This window comes from Buteo buteo, chromosome 27, assembly GCF_964188355.1.
Source record: "Buteo buteo chromosome 27, bButBut1.hap1.1, whole genome shotgun sequence".
NCBI lineage: Eukaryota > Metazoa > Chordata > Aves > Accipitriformes > Accipitridae > Buteo > Buteo buteo.
The window spans coordinates 5,458,627-5,479,794 of NC_134197.1; the positions used below are offsets into that span (position 1 = coordinate 5,458,627).

Below are 21,168 nucleotides of genomic sequence, written 5' to 3' on the forward strand. Positions count from 1 at the left end.
ATAGTGTATAAATATTATTGAGCTGGTTATGTTACCACAGAGGTAAGTTAGGGATCTGATTTCATTGGTGTTCTCTTTGTCACACGGTAGCAGATGTGTATGATTTACTAAGTACTGAAGTATGTAGGAGTAAGTATATATGGTTAAGTACAATTTATAAAGAGAGGGCAAGATTACGGAGAAATTGAACTTCTGTGAAGAGATGGATTATTCTAGGACTCATGAGTTCTTTGTTCTTTCTGTAGGTGGTTAGTGGATTAAAGCAGAAGATTCTCAAGCTAGAACAACAGTGCAAGGAGAAAGACAACACTATTAAGTATGACTTTGGCAGGGGATAGAGGCTTGTATAGGATGAGATAATAAAGGGAATGTGAAACCCATGTTATTTTTCATCTGTATTCCTTAAGACACTTTAATGAACTCTGAGAACATGTTAGCAATTATAAACCACCCACCCAGAAATTGTAAACCAACAGGTATTGCAGCGTCTTTGCTGGTTTGATGGAATTATTTTTTGTATTATTCTATTTTCAGCAAATTCCAGGCAGACGTGAAGACCACTAATTTGGAAGAAATGAGGATAGCTATGGAAACCTACTATGAAGAGGTACGTCTGACAGGTCCTTCAGTGTCCATACAGGAGAGGAAGTTGTTCAATTGTTGAGTCAAAGTATAAATGGAATGTTTCAGATAGGTTTCCTACAGCTTAGCTGCACCTGTCATTGGAATCAGATTTTCATAGATATTCTCATAGCTCCAACTATATGTACTGAAAAACCTTTTTTCTTCAATAAGTTGAGTGTGTTAACCAAAATGGTGAAATAAATAAACTAATGTACATCCATAAGTGTAGTGTCTAGGTGAAAGCAAATATAACAGTAGCCTGATTTTCTGTGAGGGCATCATTGCCTCTGCTACTACCCAAAGAGTCTTGTTCTGGTTTTCACCTAATGGACAAATGTGTTGCATTAGCAATGTCAGCTTCCAGAGCTAGCTCCTTAATGGAATCTATATTTCATATTTCGCAGGTTCATCGTCTCCAGCTCCTCCTGGCAAAATCTGAGACTATGAGGAAGAAGTATGTTTAATTCTTTTGAGGCAAATGTTTGAGTATATGTGTTTGATGTATCACTCATACTACTTTAACTGATGGAAAACAACTACATGGGAACAGTTTATTTTGTCATTTAGATTGCTGGATTTGCTTTTTGTTACTGCTTTGGTTGGCTTCACAGCCTTAGCATATGTCTTAGTCAAGGTTGGTTTTTTTTCTTGTGGATAGATCATTTTGTGGATGTGGAAAAAATACTAGAGCTATTTTAAAAGTACATGAAAGCTCTGAAAATTTACCTCTGTTAAATAAAATCCATCTTCCTCCATAATCACACCTATTCTGACATCACTGGTGATTGAAACAAACTCACTAGATGTTCAGCATTTACTCTTGAGTCAGTTCTGCATCTTGCTCTAGGGTGTATGCTGCAAAGAAGGTATTTTGGAGTCAACGTTATTTTCCTCTGGTACACACAGATCCACTGGTCAGGGTAGCTTTTGTGAGATATCCATGAGTGGCACTAGTAAGACACTGTCAGAGAAGCTTGTACTAGTGCTTGTCACTAGTGTGCGGGTGTATACATGGTGGTGAAGGTAAACAGTCTATAGAGGAAATAAAAATCAAAGCACAAAGGCAAAAGACAAAGCTCCAGTAAGAGAGCAAGTTAAAAGCATCTATGCAAGTGAGTGTTATTTGAGCTGCGAAGAGGGTAATAGAGTCTTGTGGGATAGGAAATTTTGTTACCACACCACTTCAAAATATACTTGCCCTCCTAGTGTTAAGTACAGGCAACTGTCTTAGTTTGGGGTGTAATTATTTAGATTGATAGAAACATATGAGAACTCTTTATGGGTCATTATGTATACTACTTCTGTTTCCTTAATTCACTGTCTCTTGTGGATTGAAAACTGCAATTTGTTTCGTCACTGTTTTTAAAAAAAATATTTATCTCTTTTGGCTCAGGTGTGCAGTGACAAGCCTCTTGAGGCTGCGAGCAATCACACCTTATTTATTTACGTGTGAAAATGAGTCATCAGGTCTCTTCCTTGTCCTCATTTATTCACAGCTTCAAAAAGCAGTGGTCAGGGCAGTCTCTCTCCATTACATGACTGTCAGTCTCTACTTGAGAGGCTGAGCACTGAAATAATAAATGATGTTGAAGGTCAGGACTCTGGCACATAGAAGGAGTTGTAGGAGAGTGTTTCTTTCATGATGCTTATCTAGATTATTTCTGGCTGAAGTGAATGGCATTTACCTCCTCTTTTTCAGTGTTAACACTGAAACATGATTATTTGTATGTGAAGCTGTAGTATCTAATTGTAGCTAGAAACTAGGCAACCTTTCAAGTCCTCAAAATGGTCTGCAATTCTTTCATTTAGGTTTTGATGAGCTTAAAATAATGGCACTCAGTGATACAGTTATGATTCCATCATTTCTGTCACTTCCCGGTTTTGGTGGTGTGTTGTGTTTTTGTTTTTTACTTTTTTTCCTGGGACAGCTGTATGAATCCATGACATCTGGACAGCCTTATTTGTTTGTTTTTATGGCTTAACTTCCTTTTAATTTCCAAAAGGTAGATTAGATTCAGCTTTTCACTCTGATATGCTAATTGTAGACTGTCTCCCCCTTTACCCTATAATTATTCCAGTGGATGGGATGTAAGATTCCTTTACAAACTGTTCTGTGATTGTCATTGGCAGTGTCATTTGTCCAAAAGTAGGTCAATCAGTTACTTTAGAACTTTCTCATAGCAATAAAGAACAGGTATTTCATCTCACTATAAATTTGTTTAGTGAACAAGCATTATGACTTTGTGCATCTATAAGCTGAGATTTCTTCCCCCTTTTATTGTAAAAATTAAAAAAGGCAAAAATGATTGTAATATTTTTAAAACAGTTTTAACACATAGCAGGCTTTCCCTTTTCTGATGCCTTTTATTGCCATCACATCGATGTTAGCTGTATTCTTCAAATGTGTTTCAAATCTCTCATTGATTGAAATGTGCCTTAAAGGAAGAAAGAAATTTCTCTGGGGTTTACTTTCACAGGAATAGTTTCTTTTACATTACAGCAGCATTCACACTTATCTGAAAATACACTTGTGTGTTGGATTTGTTTGGGAGTTACCCTCTCTCCCTCCCAATCTCAATCTGTTTAAGTGAAAGAAAGCAATTCAGAGCACGCAGGTTAGTTTTTGTGATGAACAGTTTTTTGGAGGAGTCTCCCAATTGGCTGAAGATAAGTGTTTTTAAATCGGTGGTCCATAGAGCACTGGTAAAGCGTTGTAAGGTTGGTTAACAAAACAAATAGAAAACCAAATAAGTAAAACTCATACAAGCACCCTTGTTTATGCATTAATGAAACAGAGTGGGGGAGGAAGTAAAAGTAATAAATGAACTTTCAAAGTTTCAGAGTATCTTCTTTCTTTGATGCAAATTAAAACAGTTGTGAAAGTGTTGAGCAAGATGGTCTTTGCATGTTTTTTCCCTAAAAGAATAGGTAAGTCCTCAAGTAAAAAATGTTGAGAAATGCTATTGGGGGGGAGCAGAGTCAGTTAACATAGCCAGCTGACTTGAATAGTGAGGCTGTTCCACTTTTTTTAATGCTGCTTCTTTGTTCTCTGCTTTTAAGTTAACTTTGTGGTTTTGACCCTGTTTCCAAGTACAGAGGGCAGAGATACCCAAAAACGACTAAAGGCACTGAATGCTGCTGTCCTAAGATTATCCAGGAACATCAAGGAATTGCAGAATGAGAATCGGAGGCTGAAGGAAGATCTAGATCATGTACTGAGCAGTTCTCCTCCTTCCAATAAAACAAAAAGTATGTCCTGAAAAGTTGGTGAACATGGGGCAAGGGATTTAGGTACATTTGAAAGGTATGTTTGAGAGCAGGCCCCTACAATGGTAGAAATGAGGGAATTATTACAAAGGTAAAGATTTAGGAGGGGCAGAGGTTGGAATGAGAAGCTACTTACAGGAGTCTCTGACTTGTGGATATGCTGCTCCGGTCAGACGTGGGTTTCCTTTATTATTATCCCTGAGAATTCTGGACTGGAATCACTTGAAGATTTAATGCTTCACTGGAAAACTGGGTTTCAGTTGTTCAAAACCGATGAATGTGAATAGTTTATATTGATTTCTGATCTAACTGGTGTAGAAGTCAGATATTTTAAGACCATTCTCATTTTTTCATTGCTGCATATTTAAAGTTGGGGTTCAGAGGTCTTTAGATGGTCTTTCTATATGGACAGATGTTTCAAAAATCAAGAACAATGTTGACTCACCAATAGTTTCATGTTTAAAGATTTGTTATTGTATTTAGATTACAGCGAGTGGAGCAGACAGAGGCTGGTGAGGCGGATTTCGGAACTAGAAAAAGTAAGTGATCATAGTGGTGTGGCCATCTTACCTGTGTTCGAACAGAAAATGCAGAACCACTGGCTTGTGCTCATGGCATGTTGTCCTTCAATGTATCAGCCTTGCGCATTCTGGCTCATGCATGTACACTGATGTCTGTACCATGTACCCTTCCTCCCTTTTTTCTTTTCTCATACTTTTTACATATAGATGCGCATTTTAGAATTTATTTCCATTTGATCTTTTCTCATGGCCTAAAGAAAATAATTTTATGCTAAATTTAATTTTCTTCTTCTTTTTTCTTTTGTGTTTTTTTTGTGTAAATTTATCCTGTTTAGAAAGTATGTGCCATGGAGAACACCAGGGTGTCATCAGCAGATAGTGAGTCATCACAGTTACTTGCTGTGTCATCTTTGCCTTCTGTAGACCTGGATCATCCAGCCTCTCAACCGGTAGACCGTGTTGAGGAATGTCGTCGCCTCCAAGGGCTAGTGAAGAAACTGAAGAGTGATAGGAAGGCACTTCAAAATCTCCTACTCAATAAAGAGTAAGTGTGAATCTTGTCTGAGTTGTTTTCTGAATTATTTATTTCCTATCACATTATGAAACAATGTAATAAGTCCTTCACATTTTCAGTAAGAAAACGAATTTTGAGGGTCCCTTCAGCTTTTATTTCAAAAGCTTCTTCTAGTCCTACTAGCGTTGTAAAATTATATTGCAGAAAAAAAGTCAGAGAGAGGATAGAAAATGAGAATTTCTCATTGTTTCTAACACATTTTTCAAGGCCCTTTTTTTTGCCAACCACATTGAAAAGGGTTTTTGAAGGGTTATGTGTCACTTTACACAGCAACTTCTTGCAAGTAATTTGCTGTAAAAATGTCTTCTTTTTTTTTTCAACATGTTTTGTCCTGATCTGCCACTTTCTCCATTTAAGCCTGCCTTCTGCCATGTGATGCACTGTGACTTATTTTCTCCCCAGTAAGCGATTCATTTGCAATTTGTATTGCTTGGACTCCTTTGGTGTGTCATTGCATAAGGGCAGGCAGGTTAATCTGATCATGAGCAGAGATGTGCACACATCTATGTGTTGTTGGTAAGACATTCTGCCTCCTGTGTCAACTCGCCTCTGAACAAAAATGCATAGTGAGAGCATGTGAAAAGGCGTTTTGCTTCTGAACAATGTATGCTTGCACTTTGTTTTGTTTAAAAGGAAAAATTAAACATTTAGTTACTTGGCAAACTTGAGAGAACCTATTTTATTTAGAAGCTTAAACAAAAAATAACTACTTTGTTGAATTATGAATGTCTCAAGCGTTGCTTAGATTTCGTTATACCTTTGTAGATCAGGTATCAAGCAGTTACTGCAGGCTAAGGCTGAAGTGGAGCTGGAGCTGCAGAAGTGGCAGAATAAGGTGGAAGAAAAGAGTACAGAAGAGCAGACTTTAAGGTATCATATTTTGTATTAGTAGATCCTTTCAGAACAAAAAAAATCTGGTAAAGTATAATTCTCTTTTGAAGTGGCTCAAAATCTGTAGGAGATGAGCTTAACTGCAGGAAGCTGGGAATTCATTTAAGCAGAACTGTTTTGGAGAGATAGAGTAAGTTATTAGGGGAGGAATTCTACAGAGTGGTTTTAGAAGAAGTGGAAGACTTAAGAAGTATGGTAAAATTAAGAATGAAATTATAATAAAAATTAATAAGATAAATGAAAAAAGAAAGCTGCCATGTTGGGCTCAGAGACATTTTTTTTCTCTTTCTAAGAAAAAGCTATAGTATCTTTACCTTAGCCTATGCTTCTAGACCATTGCCAATAAGTCATTCCATTAACTTCATGTATTCTGTGTAACTGTTGATAATAATCCTGTGCAAGGGTGGTCAAAAAAAAAAAAGTTATTTCATTACTGCTTTGTAAGAAAGGACTTTGACAAATATGAAACTGTAGAGCTTTAGATGCGTTATTAATAGTATCAAGGGTACCATTGTAACTCTGGGACTTTTTAACATAAGGCTGTGCTATCACAACTTGAGAATTGATGTCATGTGTCTGTTACTATGAGAATATGTATCATGTTATCCTGAACAGTTCCTCACTTCGGCCTTAAAAAAACCCAAAGAAACCAAATCTTATGAAATAGGTTCAGTATTTTCAAAGCGGGAACAATAGAAAATTTCTCGCTATAAATATCTTTGTTTTTCCAACTGTAGTGAGGAAATCCAGAACCTGACACAGAAAGTAGGGAAACTGGAGTCAAAATTGGAGCAAGAGAAGAGTCAAATAGCAGAAGATACAATGGAAAAGCTTAATAAGGTATAGACACATCTTTTTTCTTGTGGTTTTGTTTGTGGGTTGTTTTTTTTCCACTTGCATCTAATATATTGCAAATTGACCTGATAGTCTAAATAGCTGCTAGTCATGCCTTTTCAGAGAGGCATTAAATCTTGTCAGAGATTCTGAATGATGGTTAATTCCCAGCATTTGTTGGTAAGTTGTTTCAATAATTACCACTGCAACTTGGGGTTTTTTTGGAGCTGTTCTCTTAGTGGTTATCTGCCTCACCATCGCTTTTTTCTTCTTCAGTGGAATGTTGCAAAAAGCTTACACTTTTAAGTGTTTGTGTGTTTTGCCTTAAAAAGACCAACAAACACACCAGACATTTGTGGTTTTGCTTATATATTCTTATAACATCTGAACCCATTAGCTAATTTCAGTCCAATTTTGTAGAGGGAGGGAGGTCTTGTAGGATTTGACAGATAAAGGATAGACACACAGGTAAGCTTGCTCACTGGCAGACTAGCAAAAGACAAAAACTCCTTTTCAATGATTTTTATGCTGGTCAGGTGATCAGTTAGGGCACATGTGCTGTCCAGTCAGAAAATATTCATTAGCCTTTCCATTTGGATGGCAGCAGGGTACTTTTTCATGGGAAGGTTTACAGGATGTAGAGCACTAATCATAACGGAAGTTGAGGGTTTCTTTTAATTCCACTGCTGATGGGACACCATATATGAGTAAAGAATTAGGGAAGACGTCAATACAATAAAATAAACCCTTATTTCCTTTGAATTGATCTTTTTCTAGAGTTGAGGTATTCATAACATTATCTTTCTGGATTTTCCGATATCTAGCAAATATATTTGTGCATCTGTTGATCCTGGGCAGTCTATAATGGGCCTCTGTAATCAGTTGGGGTATTTTTGTGAAATATGACTGAATTTGGTATCTTTGCAATCTTCCATCCCTCTGCCAAATGATGTGTAACTGGCCAGTAGAGATGAATGGGCACTGACAGACATGCTTTCAGATGCAATGTGGTCATGTTAATCTCATTTCACTAAAAACTAGTTGAAAATTATTACTGGGGATTTTGATCGTTTGTACTTAAAAATAAATAGACCCTGAAATACAGGTAGTAAAAAATATGAATAAAAATGTCCACTAGCTTAAGAGGGTGCTGGTTTTTGATATACTGTGCAATTCTTTAGATTCTTTTTTGTGTGTTATAGGTTGATGGATGCTAGATGATGTTTGGAATACCAAATAACTTGAGTCTTTAAAAACAGCCAACAAACAGCTCCTTTTTTCCTCTGCAGACTATATATATTCTTGGCCAGTAACCATCCATTTATTGAAATGTTCCCATTATTTGTAATTATCACTAAGTTCCTACCAATTTTTCATTTTAATAGTAGGTTGTCATTTTTAATATAATATGATCCATTTGCTAAACTTAAGCCTGTAACTCAGCGTTTTTAGGTTATAAATAAATCCTTTTCACAGAATCGAGGTTTTTTTCAGAGTCTGTAAAATCTCTTGTTCCTCGACTTAGAATTTTACACCAACAAATTAAATTAGTCTTTTAAAATTGCAGTTAACTTTTTGTTTGGCAAGTGAGGTATGACAATTAGTATGGGATAATTAGGGATCAAAAGGATCAGATGGTGAGAGGTGGAATATGCAACCACAGCGCAGAAGAAATAACTGGAACAAAATCTTGTTTTGTTCCTGCTTTCTTTATTTTTCCTCTAATTAATTTCTTCAAGATAGAAGAGTGGAGTCATGCCAATATACACAAGTTCTCCATCTTGTCGGTGTCATATGATGGCCAACTCATCAGTAAGCTTTAACAGATGATTATGGGGCCACAGAAGCCAGGATGAGACATGAGAGCACTCCCCAGTTAATTAATACTAGTCTCTCCTGGAGAAGAATTGCAAAATTAGGTATCCTGATATTTGTTCTCAGTCTGTCAATAACATACAAACCATTTCTGATCAATAAAGCAGTGGGTTCCACTGTTGGAGCTCCTATTGCTTTAGCAATGCACAGAAAAATAGGAGTGTGTGTAAATGAAAACCTTTCCACTCCCATGCTCTGCTAACAGCTAAAATGGGGACAGAAATGTGTTTCACTGTAACAGTCATCTAGATGATGACTTTGAACGTTAGCAGTATTCAGAACTAAGAGTTTCCTCTTAAACTTCCTTCCACCCTGCAGGCCGGATGAACATTTAACAGCTCTGGTGCTGATTTTGTAACCTGTTTCCCTCATAGAATTCCAGGTTGTGCCTTTAGTGTACTAAGTTCAAGATTCTCCTTTGCAGTCTTCACCAGTCTGCACAGTTAAAGGCGAAGAAGATCACAGGAAGGAACAAGCAGCCAAAATCATCCAGAGACAGTGGAAGATGTACCGAAATAAGGTGAGATTCTCCTATCAGGGAACAATGAGGACATCCCCCTCTGAATCTTACTCTTGTTTTAGCATCTAGAGTAACCTGCTGCCAGGCTCCAGGAACTGCAGCAGTGCTTCCCAGTATGATTCTTTACCACCATCTTCTCTTCCACTGCTTTTTTTCAAGTCCTCCCTGCTGCTGCTTTTGCCTCTGCTCCCTAGAACCCTGTTGTTCCTGCTGTGAGATAGCCAGTTTCTGAATGGGGGAGTTTGGGTGAGCAGAGAACTAAGGAAGTGTAGCAGTGTTTGAAGCAGCACTGCTGCTGTTGCTTCCTTGGGGTATGACTGAGGAGTTAAATTTCCCTTGCAGAAATCCTCCAAACAATACAGGAAGTTTCATGTATTTTGTTACACTCAACTAGGACAAAATGATCTAGAGAAAAAGTGTTAACCTTAAGTTTTGTTCTATGGGCAACAACATAATGCTGCTTTTTCCATGTATAGGACATGGTGTGAGGTGGGCCTTGTAAATACTGCTTAGGAAACTAAAGACAAAAGAACTATCCATACATATTTTAAAGATTAAAAGCTTTTTCTTTTCCTTAAGTTTGTTGTTTGAGTTTTCAGGGGGAGGTGGGACAGGTGTTTCCATGTGTTTTAATTGTTGGGGAAAAATTTGGAAAATCTTTATTAGCTAAAACTTGCACATATTTGTGGTATTAACTTAGGCATTTTTCATTGCAGAAAGAAGAAATTGCTCTGGATGAGGTGAGTGTGTTTGACACCCAACAAAACAGTAAAAATTTAATTTGTATCGAAGGACAAACAAATAACTTTTTTACTTTTAAAGAGGCTTTATTGTAATATGAACTATTGTTCCAAGGTCATGTTTGTTCTTCAGGCTGGCTCATAATCTACCTTCTGACATCCTGGCTTTGTTTGATATATCTTGTCAAAGTGTTCCCCTTCTGGTCTCAAATTTTCTGTACTTAGCACCTTCTGCAAGGGGAGTGCTTCTGAAAATTTTGAACAAAATTTGATACAGACAGGGAAGTTTTTCTGCATTACATAATTCTAATAATGCTTTCATTTTCACTATGATGAGTCTTCAGAAAGATTTGAAGTAGGAATTTGAAGCCTTTGCTAAGAAGAAACATCTTTGACAAACTTGTCACTTTTTGATAAATGTTCTGCACGAAGGTTTTTATTAAGCTGTTTCTTCAAATAGCACAATGTAGCATCTTACATTTGTTTTTTCCAGAAAGTTAAAAATCCTACTTTCAGAAATTACAACAAATTCTAGCCATGTGACACAAACATACTGTTTTACATCTAGATGCTTTTTGTTGATTAGAATCCAGTAAAATCTCTGAGTAGAGAGGAAAGACTTACGTTCAGTGTAATCACCACAATGGTCTACCAGACTTGGCTTGATTTCTGATTGTATCAGAGCATCACAGAGCCTGCTGGGTAGCCAGAATCTAATATGGGAATGGGAGCCTGTTGCTATATTTGTGAAACATCGGCTATTGTTGGCAGCTAGAACTTAACTGTGTTTGATAAGATCAATCATGAACATCTCCCAGATTGAATTTAAACCATGGAGCTGTATGTCTGTGGGTTGTCACAGGCTGGGGATTCTTTGGATTGCAGCAGAGTACCTATGAAGTAATGGGGATGTGTGTGTTTCCCTTAAACATAAAAAAATGTCAAGACATCAAAGAGTTTCCATTGCACAGGGAAAAGTTATTTTCCCCATGTGCCTCTTCCCTCTGGACTCTTGTTTTAATTTATAGCTGCCATCTTTCAAAGCAGCTAACATCTACTTATTTCTTTCTATGCTAGGCAGTTGTTACGCTTCAGGCAGCTTTCAGAGGACATTTAGCTCGACAGAAACTGTTACTGAATAACAGGATGCATGATGCAAAATCTCACAAGGTAATTGTTGGGGAAAATGGGTATCCAGGCATCCCATTATGTTTAGTTTACAGTGTAAAGTACTGTACTTCCAGACTTAATTCTCTGAATCACCCGGTGATGTTTTAACGCACTAGTTGGCAGCACTGCTGTAATTCCAGAAGGATATCGAGCTCATTCCCTAGCCTCCCTTTCTATCTTCTTTAGTTCACAGTTTTTCTTAGAAGTAAAGCTATAACTTCTCTGCATTATGGACTGTAGTCAGGTCTCCTCTTTTTTTCTGGTTCTCCCATCAGCTAATAGTGTACCCTTTAACTTTTAATTCGGAGTGCTGTTGAAAACTGTACTTGTTGTCAAGCGTTCACTACTGAATCATTGTAGTAATAGACGAACCTTTGTCACTGAAGTTCAGAAATAAGGATTTGGAAAGCATCTTTGATTGGGTTGAAAAGTAAAGGAGTCTTGCATGTGGTATGCTCAACCAAAGACTTGTAGGGTCCTCTGTCAAGTCAAACTCACTCCAGATTGCTCAATTCTAAATATGAAAAAATTTCCTTACCAATTAAACATTTGGTTTCGGTAAATCATTTGCCAATTTATATGAACATCCTTTGGATGCAGGCTAAAGTTAATTTGTAATTCTCCATCCAGGTTGTCCATCTGGTTGCACTTTACATGTACTTTTATTTCAGTAAACTGGCCCAATGCAGTAGGACTGAATACTTTTGCTTGATATAAGCAGAAGATATATCCATCATGAAGATTGCCTTATCTCCTTTGACTTCAAAAGGTTTCCTTCCTGGAAAATAAATGAACTTTCCTTGCAGGTGTCTGCTCTTTCATTAATTGAATACAGATGCTTCAAGCTTGTATGATGATCAGATTCGCATTTCCTGCTGATTTAGTCTTATAGAACCTTAAAGACTGCAGACCAAAAGATGGGAATATTTGCTCTACTACCATTTTCACAATCAGAAACAAGATTGTGAAAGAGTCTGTCAAGCTTCTGTGCAATCTGTAAAAGGTCAGTTTTCTTTAATCTGATTGCTTTGCAGAACTCCTGCATGTCTTCCACGTCAACCTCCTTGAGCTTGTCTTCTGATTGCAAGGAGAAAGATGAGATTGTGACATTTATCCAGTCCATTTTCAGGGCTCACTTAGCACGTACAGTACTGCTTGAGGAGAGGTAAGTGAGGAATAGATACTTCTGCAACATGCAGTAGCAAAATTGTTTTTATTAGAGGAGAGGGCTCATTTTTTTAATAGAATCTTAGTGTGGGTTTCTTGGCAGAGAAGGAGAACAAGGCCGTTGTTCCAACAAAGACAAGGGAGAGCTCGCTCCTGAGAAAATTCAAAGGGTATGCAACTAAAAGGGTTTCTTTTTGCAGCAGTAGTCTTCCCATATCCTGTTCTCCATAGCAATGAGGAAAAGTAAAGTAAAATAATTACTCTTTGGAAAAAAAAAAATTAAATTACAGTTGCTATCAAACTGATTGCTAGTACACTTGCTTAATGTAAGTGAATCTGAAGCCCTGGCATGTAAAAGTTAAGGGTTATGTGGAGGAAGAACAGGGAAGAGCTAGGATACCATCTTGCTGAGGAAGAATGCAGTGATTTACTTACTGCTTAAGTTTATGGTGACTCTGTCTTGAAAAATACTTCCTTTCTCTCCAGGGTTTACTCCTCCGAAAGTTTAAATATTGGCTGCCATGGTTACAAACAGAGTTGCATAGCTGTCACCTCACTTAGTGTCTGAGTTCACTTCTGCAGGTGATAAGCTTTTGTCTCTTGGACGCTAGCAACACAAGAAACTTTTCAGCGTACCCTCTGAAGACAGAGTGCAGTTACTGTTCTGTGCCTTATGCTATGCAGTACGTCTTTTTGCAGGCCCTCTGTGTCCAGTGCACCAAGTGAGAAAGCAGATTCTGCAGTTTACATTACAGAGAAGAAACCGGTCTCAGCAGTGCTCCAGAGACCTCCTTCAATCTTCATGTCGCCTCTTCCTGGTAATCTCATTTCCCTCTGTGTTCAGAAGTATGGGTGTTTTGAGTGGGTGGGCGCGCACACAATTTTATGGAGAACATCTGCACATGCACACACATGTGTACATGTACTCTGTGAGTGTGCCTTCCTTTAATTTTATGACATGTTGCTTATACTAGCATGTGCAGTCCCTTACATAAAAAAGAAAAGCTTTAACAGTATGAGCACCAGCTTCCTCACAGTGCTTTGCCTTTTTGTCACAACTGTGGTTTGGAAGCTCGCTCTTGGGTGTGAGTGGTGGTTATTCAAGGAACATGGTGTTCCCCTGTATTGCCTCTCTACTTCCTTTTTCAATCCCCCCAGCCCTGCAGCTGTAGTATGGTACTTTCCACTACATTTTGGGCCCAAAGCCATAGACAAGCCAAGAACGTTTTCACCATCCTGACTTAGTTTCTGAAGGGGACAGACATCTGGTAAAAGAACTATCCTAGTCAGCCATGTGTCTTTAGTCACGTTTCTTCAGCAGTCTTCTTTTGCTGCTGTAAGAGGAAAGATGAAGTCCTGGATAACCTTGCCAAATGGTACTACTGTAATACAAACTGGGAGAATGTCTGTCTTTTTTATGGGTCTTATGCCATTTGGTTTCTTTCTTGGATTCTTCATTGCTGTTTGTGAGAAGGTGGAGTTAAACCCAAAGAGGCTTTTAAGAGGATGTTAGAAGTACTGAGTAGGAAAGGCAAAACAATGATGCAGATAAGACAGCCCTAGACAAGCAACTTCAAAGGGGTTAAAAACAAATTGGAAAAGGTTGGTTCTATCCAGAGTGGAATATTTTAGGCTTTTATGGATCAGTTGGAGAAAAAAGAGCAACTTTGAGGGTGACCTGAGAAACAGTTACTTGTTCTTTTGTCAATGAAAAGCTGACAGTCCCTGCAGACTTGCTCAGAAACAGAGCATGCTGTAAGCAGCTGAGGCTGTTTCTCTAAGATATGAGATGGGGAATAAGCCAGATCTGCAGCAGTTGTGAATACAGTCACCCTTCAGTGAAGGAAAATGTGTTTAAGAAACTTTACTGTATTCCATATTCAGGAGCTTATTCTACTTTGTGAAGGAGTAGGTAGTACTTGCTTCTGAAGATGTTAAGAGTTTTGAGTGATTTTACTTATGTCTGGTGACCGTATCCAGAAAAAAAAAAAGCTGTAGCATCCTGTTTTGCCTGGGCTGTACTGCAGTAGTCATTATTGGTATGCTCAGTCTAAAGCCAGAGTAAAACAGTTGTGAAATTCTACCCAAAGAGAAAGAATCAGTTTAAAAAAATGCTTTGTGCCTCTGAAGAAGTGCTTCTAAGACCCAGAGAAGGGTGTAAGATGAAGCTAGTCTGGTAAATGCAATAGTATGAATACTAATAGAGCACAGTCACTGTCTAGCTATGAAGTCTCCAAAGCTAACTTTTATTGGAGGTTATGATGACAAAGTGATGAGTGAAGAAGTTCTGGAAGAATTTATACTGGAAGGGATAGGGAGGAGACCGTAAACATTCAAACTTTTTTCCTTGCAGTCCTTTTCTGGTGAATATCAAAAAGGAGATATCAGGAGCAAAGCAGGCTATATTTGCTGCTGATCTTAGAAATATGGGAGATGTTCTCAACATCTGGGATGAGGATAGAATGTATCTAGGCAGCTTGTGAAGAGGCATACTGGATATGTGCTTCTGTAACTGCACAACTGCCCAAAGACTGCCTTGCACTGAGTAGCTGTGTGAAGTATTAGCTCTTGGTGCATTGGAGGGTTTAACCAAACTCTCCCAAAAGACAAATCAGGAAAAACCTACTAAAGGAAGGAGAGCGTTCTGGTGTGAATGCCACCTGTGTGAAGAAATGTTGACCCCTCAGCAATATGTTTGGTTATAGCAGGTTTTTTGCCATTTGAATTCATGCAGCTTAAACAGGTTGAAGTTAACTAAAAGTCCAACATCTGTCATTTGTAGCTCATGACTGATGTAAAAATCCACTAGAAAAATTGGGGTTTGATGTAATGTATTTCACTGGTCATCCTGCAGCTTGGAAAGTACATGAGACGAGGAGCTTGTTTAACAGCTGAGTGATTTAAAGCAATCAAATTCCTTTAGCTTTAAATCATGCAGTTGTTGAACAAGCTCTTGCTTCATTTGTCCCAAGTCCAAACTTGCATTTTGTGACCTCTAGATCTTGCAATGATCTTAAATTTCAGTGAAAGTATATATTGCAGTAAGTAATCTAATTTCACTAGCCTTTCTGCATTATTTTGAGAGGAATGGGAAAGAGTAAAATGTGTTTTAAAGAACCTTATGTATCTGCTAGAATAGATTTATATAATCCTGGTCTAGCATTGCAGACTTTTAATTCATTGTTTGCATCAGGTTAGATGTCTCTGTTTTCTAAATTAACAAAAAAATAGCAAAAGTGGTGTAGCATTCAGTATGGCTTTGCTTGTCTTCAGAATGTGGCCAGTACTTGGAGATTTGTAAAGCCATTTCTGCTGCTTCCCATGAAATGGAACAGATAACAATTCAGTCTGTGTAGCTTAGCGTTTTGTTTCTGTCAGGGGAGTGGCAGGAAGGAAGAATATGTTCTGTACATGCACAGCAATCTTGAATAAGGGCAGCATTTCTCTCTGCATATCACTAGCCACTCTGGATACAACTGTTAACTTAATTTGAGGCTTTTTTGAAATCATAATGAATTTACATACAACCCTTAAGTCTAATCAGTGCTTAACCCTTCACAAGCACAAAGATAAAGTTGTCACTCTGAAGTGTATTAAACTGAAGACGAGGACAAGAAAATGTCAGACATCAAGAGCAGGATATAATCAAGAGTGATTTGGACAATATTAAGCTATTTCATATATGATATCTGTTTATTGTTGGAGTTGCATCTTCTAGTTATGCCTGCTTCTGGAAGTTCTCTTTGCTCATCCTTCTCACCAGTACTACTGGCTCATAAATCTTCCTGAAAAACTCTTATGTTATTTGTTAACTGATGCAGAGAATAATTCACTTAACTAGGAAGTCATGTGTTTCTTTGCTTCTGTAGGTTGAGGTCAGTGTAATGGCCTCCCCGCATTCCTCCTTTCCATTCACAGGCTCTCTGTCTGTCACTCTTTTTCTATTTCTGGGCTGGTTGCGGTCCCCTTTCTTTATTCCATATTCCAGTTGCTGTGTATGCCTCCTCTTCCATACCAGGAGGTTGGGGGTTTTTTTCTGTCAGGAACCTCTTATTTCACTGTGAGACCCATGGCATGTCTGTTCTTCTCCCCAAGTAATCCCTGTATGCCCTCCATTTTCCCTTCCATTTCAGTGTCAAAATCTCAGTATATGGCTTCTTACTTGTCTGTTTCCTCTTTCTACCACAGGTTGTCTCAATTTGTTTTCTTCTTTGGGAGATAGTCTTTTCAGAGAATTTATATTTGAAACTGAAAAATAAGTGGAGCTCAGGGGAGAATATTGTGCTAGGAGGTATTAATAGCTGAGGGGAGGATATTGTGCTAGAAGGTATTAATAGCTGTCGTCATTTAGTTCATAGATCTCTTGCAGAGGGGATATAAGCTGCTGGTTCTGCTCATCAGATGTTAGGGGCCTCATATCTGTCCATTTTATTCCTCTGATTTTCCAGTTTTACTGGAATCATTAGGGTTCTATCTGTTCATGTCCTGAACGTTTCCTCAAATAGCAGAGAAGCAAAAAAAAAAACCCCAAAACCCCACCCCATGATATGGTCACCATTTTTATTGTCATTAAGGTAGTACAGCATGTGAATATGATTTTTGGTATTTGGATGAATATTTTGGTATAAGGATGAAACAGTCACTGAGAGCTTCCATCTTTTTTCTATTTCCTTTTGTTCTATCTATGTCTGACTGAAGTTCTCATTATGACCTTTCTGCTTAGCTTAAGCTTGCTTGGGTCAATTTTTCCTTTTCTGGCCATCTAATAAATATTTATTTTTATGACCTGAGATGGCTTCAGTATCAAATTGCTTTACTTTGTGGTGTGTAACCACTTGCAAAGATTTAAAGACAGTAAGACAAATCATGTGTGGTCAGTATGTCAACTTAATGCCTGCCATGCACGCTCTTTCATTAAAGAGGAATGGGAATAGTTTTACGCAGAAGAAGGTAGATCAGAGTTATTCATAACTGTAGGTAATTCTGGAAACTTAATGGCTTGGAGAATATTACGCTTCCCACAAGGGCTTGTTTTTGTCAATGTTGTTTATTGATGACCTTGTTTTCTTTGTAATTATTTCAGCCAGGTCCTCTGAGAAGCAATCACAGCCTATTCTCCCTCTGTCTGTGGATGAAGCTCACTCAGACGATTCAGATGATATTGTCATTGTCTCTCCGTTGTTGCAGATGAAGAAAAACTACACCCACTTCTAAGTTTTGGTAACAGGCTCTGGTGATCTTGAATTATTCGATTCACGAAACTGTTTCTACCAAGATAAAGCATATCAAAGATGAAAAACAGGAGATATCAGACCCTTTTTAATGACAGTTGTCATTATTTCAGCCATAAACGATTAATTGTTTGATATGCCATCTCTGCAGACTTTATGGCTAAAAGCCACTGACTAACTGTTAACCTTATCCTCCTGGTACGGATAGAGTTTAGATTTAAAAACTAAACCAAAACACTTTAATATTTTGTCTCACAATGAGGATTATAAATTCAATTGCCAAATTTAAATGAAAGCAATAAAGCCTTAAGCTATTTCATGTCAAACAGTTTTGTTTCAGTTTGACTAAAATAATTTGTTTTATTGGAAAGTGATTAATGACATGGCTCCAATTTTCAGCCCATGTACGTGAAGGGGAACAGCTTGTATTTGTTACTAGGTCCTCTCTTTAAACATTTTACTGTGTGATATTTTAATATCTTTTTTGTTTATTTTTATACTGAACATTTGCAGTCTGTGCAGACCTTGTAAAGGCTTTTAGAAAGCCATTTCTTTGTCATAGGGCTATTCTAGGCCTACTGTATCAGCAGGGTTTTCTTATTTATTGCTTTTTCCAAGTGTGCTTGCTATGATATGTATAGTACTATTTTGTATTTGAAATGTCCAAACACATAATCAATTTTTTCTATTTGTCAGAGACGGTGCATAATAACAGGAGTGTTCTGTGAAGGCTACACTTGTGACTGCTTTTTTTGCTTACATGTCACAAATATGAGTGGATTATGCAGGATCATCTCTAATATGTGAAAACATTTGGAATAGGAGATATGTTGCTTTATGTTCTGTTCTAGTTTACGTCACTTGACTGTCTGAAACTTTCACCTAAATAGCACTCAGTGTATGAGCACACTAAGGGGTTTTCAAGTCTAATGTTGCTTTTCTGTTGTTGATCTCTCTTCTCAGTACTACTTTGCATGTGCACCCATAATATATACATATATACTGCAGGCGTGCACTAAGTCCAGTCACAGGCTGGGAGAGGGGTCACAATATACACCCATCTTCTGTCATTAGGTACAGCTACAAGGTTGACTGCTGGAAAGCATGGGCACTCCCAGCTCTGTTCTGAGGGATACGGATTGGGATGAGCATAATATACAAAGCCTAACCCATGCAGTTTGGTTTAGGAACAGAAGTGGTAGATTGGATTATAAGAGAAATTAAGACTACACCCAGAAATAACACTATTTGATAATATTGTTGTCTATGGAAGGACCAAAGACATAATGGGCTCTGGAGAATATGGTCCGAGCGGTCTTTCCAGATCTTTTAATGCAGACTGTACCCCTTCTTGACTGAAAGGAGGGCCTTATAGTTCCTACTATCATGCCAACATCCTTCATAGGCATTACAGTGTGTGTTGTGTTTGTTTTTTTTTTTAAGGTGAACTAGATAACTTATTTGGTATTTACTGGAAGGAGAACTTAATTTTACAAGCACACAGTGAAGTTTTTGTGGAGACCCTAATGGTTCCATTGTCATCGAGGAGTAATAAAGACTCCTGTAAACAGAAAGCACACTTTTAAATATAAGATTTTTATCACCTTTTCCCTCTTCTTTTTTAAATTAAAAATCAGTCGCCACTGTTTCACAGAATACTAATAAGTCAGAGCTGTCTCGGTTCTTTGATTTCAATGAAGCACTATCTGAGGCTTATCATACTTCATGCCAGTACTTGCAGCCAAAGAGGAAACTGGATGGCTGCAGCACAATGCAGCTGATTTCATTTAATCCCATCAGTGGAAATGCTGCCTGTGCTATTTCCAAAGGCAGTTTTGGGAGCTCTCCATACCCAAAGCAGTCTGAAGAATGTCATTTACACTCCCGTTGGGTAAATTTTTCCTGCTGGTACTTTGGTCACATGACTGTCATCTGCAGAAAGGATAAAAAAGTATATAAAATAAAAGAATAAAAGGGACAGAATCCTCTTGGCAGAAGGTGAGACCTGTTTCCCTCTTTTTCTGGAAGTCATGTTATGAAAGAGAGTCATTTTGCTAAATAAAAGCAGAGCTCTCCTGAGTTGCTTATGTATAATATTTCAAGTCTGTAACTGTGACTGTCATGGATACCTCCAGAGAGAGTAACTAGAGCTGAGGACTCTGACATATTAAGGGGAGAGTATGTAATGTGTCAGGAGCAAGAGTGATATAAAATACCTACCTAGCTGTTCCTATAGGGAAATACTTGGACAGCAAATCTAATGAAGATGACATTCTTTTACTTCACTGTGCTGTAATAACCAATATGAAAGTATTAGGAAGTAGATACAGAGCAGAAAGACTTGTGTTTTCACTGACCGTATGACTAGCAGTAGTGCTGTCAATACACAAGTTCTGGGATAAAGGGGAGATAGTGTCTTGGCATGACCCAAAGGCACAGACAAAAATCAGGGTGAAAAGGAGCAGTTTTCTGCATCTTCTTCATTTTCTACTCCATCCCAGTTTTCTGGGATGAATGAAGATGTGTCTAGAGCTTCCTAAATTTGAGTCTGCTATCTCCTAGCTATCAAAAATCTGATACTTAACTTGAGCCGGGCTTCAGACTGCTATCTCAGTTTGGAAGATAACAATATGCTCACTGCACATCAAAAGTTTGGTGTGGTACAGCAGAAGGAGAAACTTCCACAGTATTAGTGGCCTTTAATGTTGTTTTGTTATATACTGCAATGGAATGTGTTGAAGGGAATAGTAATTGACACTAGGTTTCATTCTGTGGTTATCTCTCTGAATGCCAGCACCTGTAAATCTGGGAAGAAGTGAGGAACAATGAAGGACGAAAAAGTTAATTTTGGAATAAATGGTGTTTTTCCTTAACAGGGAGCTGAGGACAGTAAAAATCGGTGTGGCTCAAACCTGTCAAGACAGGCCCAATACAAACCTACTCAATTTCTGAAAAATACATCTTCTGTAAAAAGTACTGGTGACCTTGTGGGGGCATCAAGGTCTTGAATTAAAATTAAACTGCACTGCAACCTATGTTATCTAACAGCACACTTTCCATTCTACTGATAGGGGATAATGTTACCTACTTAAAACCTTTTGCAATTTACAGTAGCGTTTAGTTAGAGATCGTGTGTGAATATAGACTTCTGACTTTCATGGGATGTTACCGCTCTTGATCTCTTTTTACCCTTAAGTGCCTACGCCTGTAAATCTTTACTGAGGCATCAAGACCTGAAAACTGTACTGTTTTCTGCATAGCTATAAAAATAATCCCAGGCAACTTTTAATATAGTCAAAATGGAAAAAGATTAATCTTGGCATATGAGAGCGCCATTAATTTTTATGATCTTTTTAATATTTAGAACTGTGCAAGTCTTTTATGTAATTTATTTGGGGATCTTTTAAAAGCTAAAACAATTGCAATGTATTTTCTCCTAATTGTTGACCTTTCAAATAAAGTTAAAGTTTGTAAATTAATTGTTCATGCATTTCTGCTGCAGTTGCTGTGTTTGCATTGCTCCTCTGGCCTCTGCTGTGTGCTCCTGTTGTTTTCACTTTGCACCTCGGTTGACATTTTACTTCCGGCTGTTTTCCTGAGCTAATAGTAACAAGATAACTCTTTAACATGTAAGGTGTGAAATTTCTTCTTCAGTAGGCATTCAAGATTGTCCCATCAGGAATGAACAGTGTTCTTGACCAAGGCCTAATGGAATTGACAGAGGCGATGGTCTTTTGCTTTTGGTCTTCCCTTC

At 37.9% G+C, this 21,168-nt stretch overlaps 1 protein-coding gene across 6 annotated transcripts in view; it reads left to right on the forward strand.

The window, feature by feature from the left end:
* Positions 1 to 20,913, forward strand: part of IQCE (IQ motif containing E) — a 29,275-nt gene extending 8,362 nt beyond the window's left edge. For 2 of the 6 annotated variants that reach the window (XM_075058527.1, XM_075058531.1), the window contains exons 9-22: positions 246 to 316; positions 535 to 607; positions 1,029 to 1,078; positions 3,716 to 3,873; positions 4,357 to 4,430; positions 4,748 to 4,956; positions 5,752 to 5,856; positions 6,615 to 6,717; positions 9,011 to 9,106; positions 9,823 to 9,846; positions 10,924 to 11,016; positions 12,051 to 12,181; positions 12,868 to 13,001; positions 17,267 to 20,913. In XM_075058527.1, coding sequence (XP_074914628.1) covers positions 246 to 316; positions 535 to 607; positions 1,029 to 1,078; positions 3,716 to 3,873; positions 4,357 to 4,430; positions 4,748 to 4,956; positions 5,752 to 5,856; positions 6,615 to 6,717; positions 9,011 to 9,106; positions 9,823 to 9,846; positions 10,924 to 11,016; positions 12,051 to 12,181; positions 12,868 to 13,001; positions 17,267 to 17,397 — 1,452 coding nt within the window. In that variant the 3' untranslated portion in view covers positions 17,398 to 20,913. Of the gene's footprint in view, positions 1 to 245; positions 317 to 534; positions 608 to 1,028; positions 1,079 to 3,715; positions 3,874 to 4,356; positions 4,431 to 4,747; positions 4,957 to 5,751; positions 5,857 to 6,614; positions 6,718 to 9,010; positions 9,107 to 9,822; positions 9,847 to 10,923; positions 11,017 to 11,822; positions 12,019 to 12,050; positions 12,182 to 12,867; positions 13,002 to 17,266 lie in introns of those variants that run through there. The other 4 variants (XM_075058528.1, XM_075058529.1, XM_075058530.1 and 1 more) reach the window with 4 other exon arrangements.
* The last annotated feature ends 255 nt before the right edge of the window (positions 20,914 to 21,168 follow it).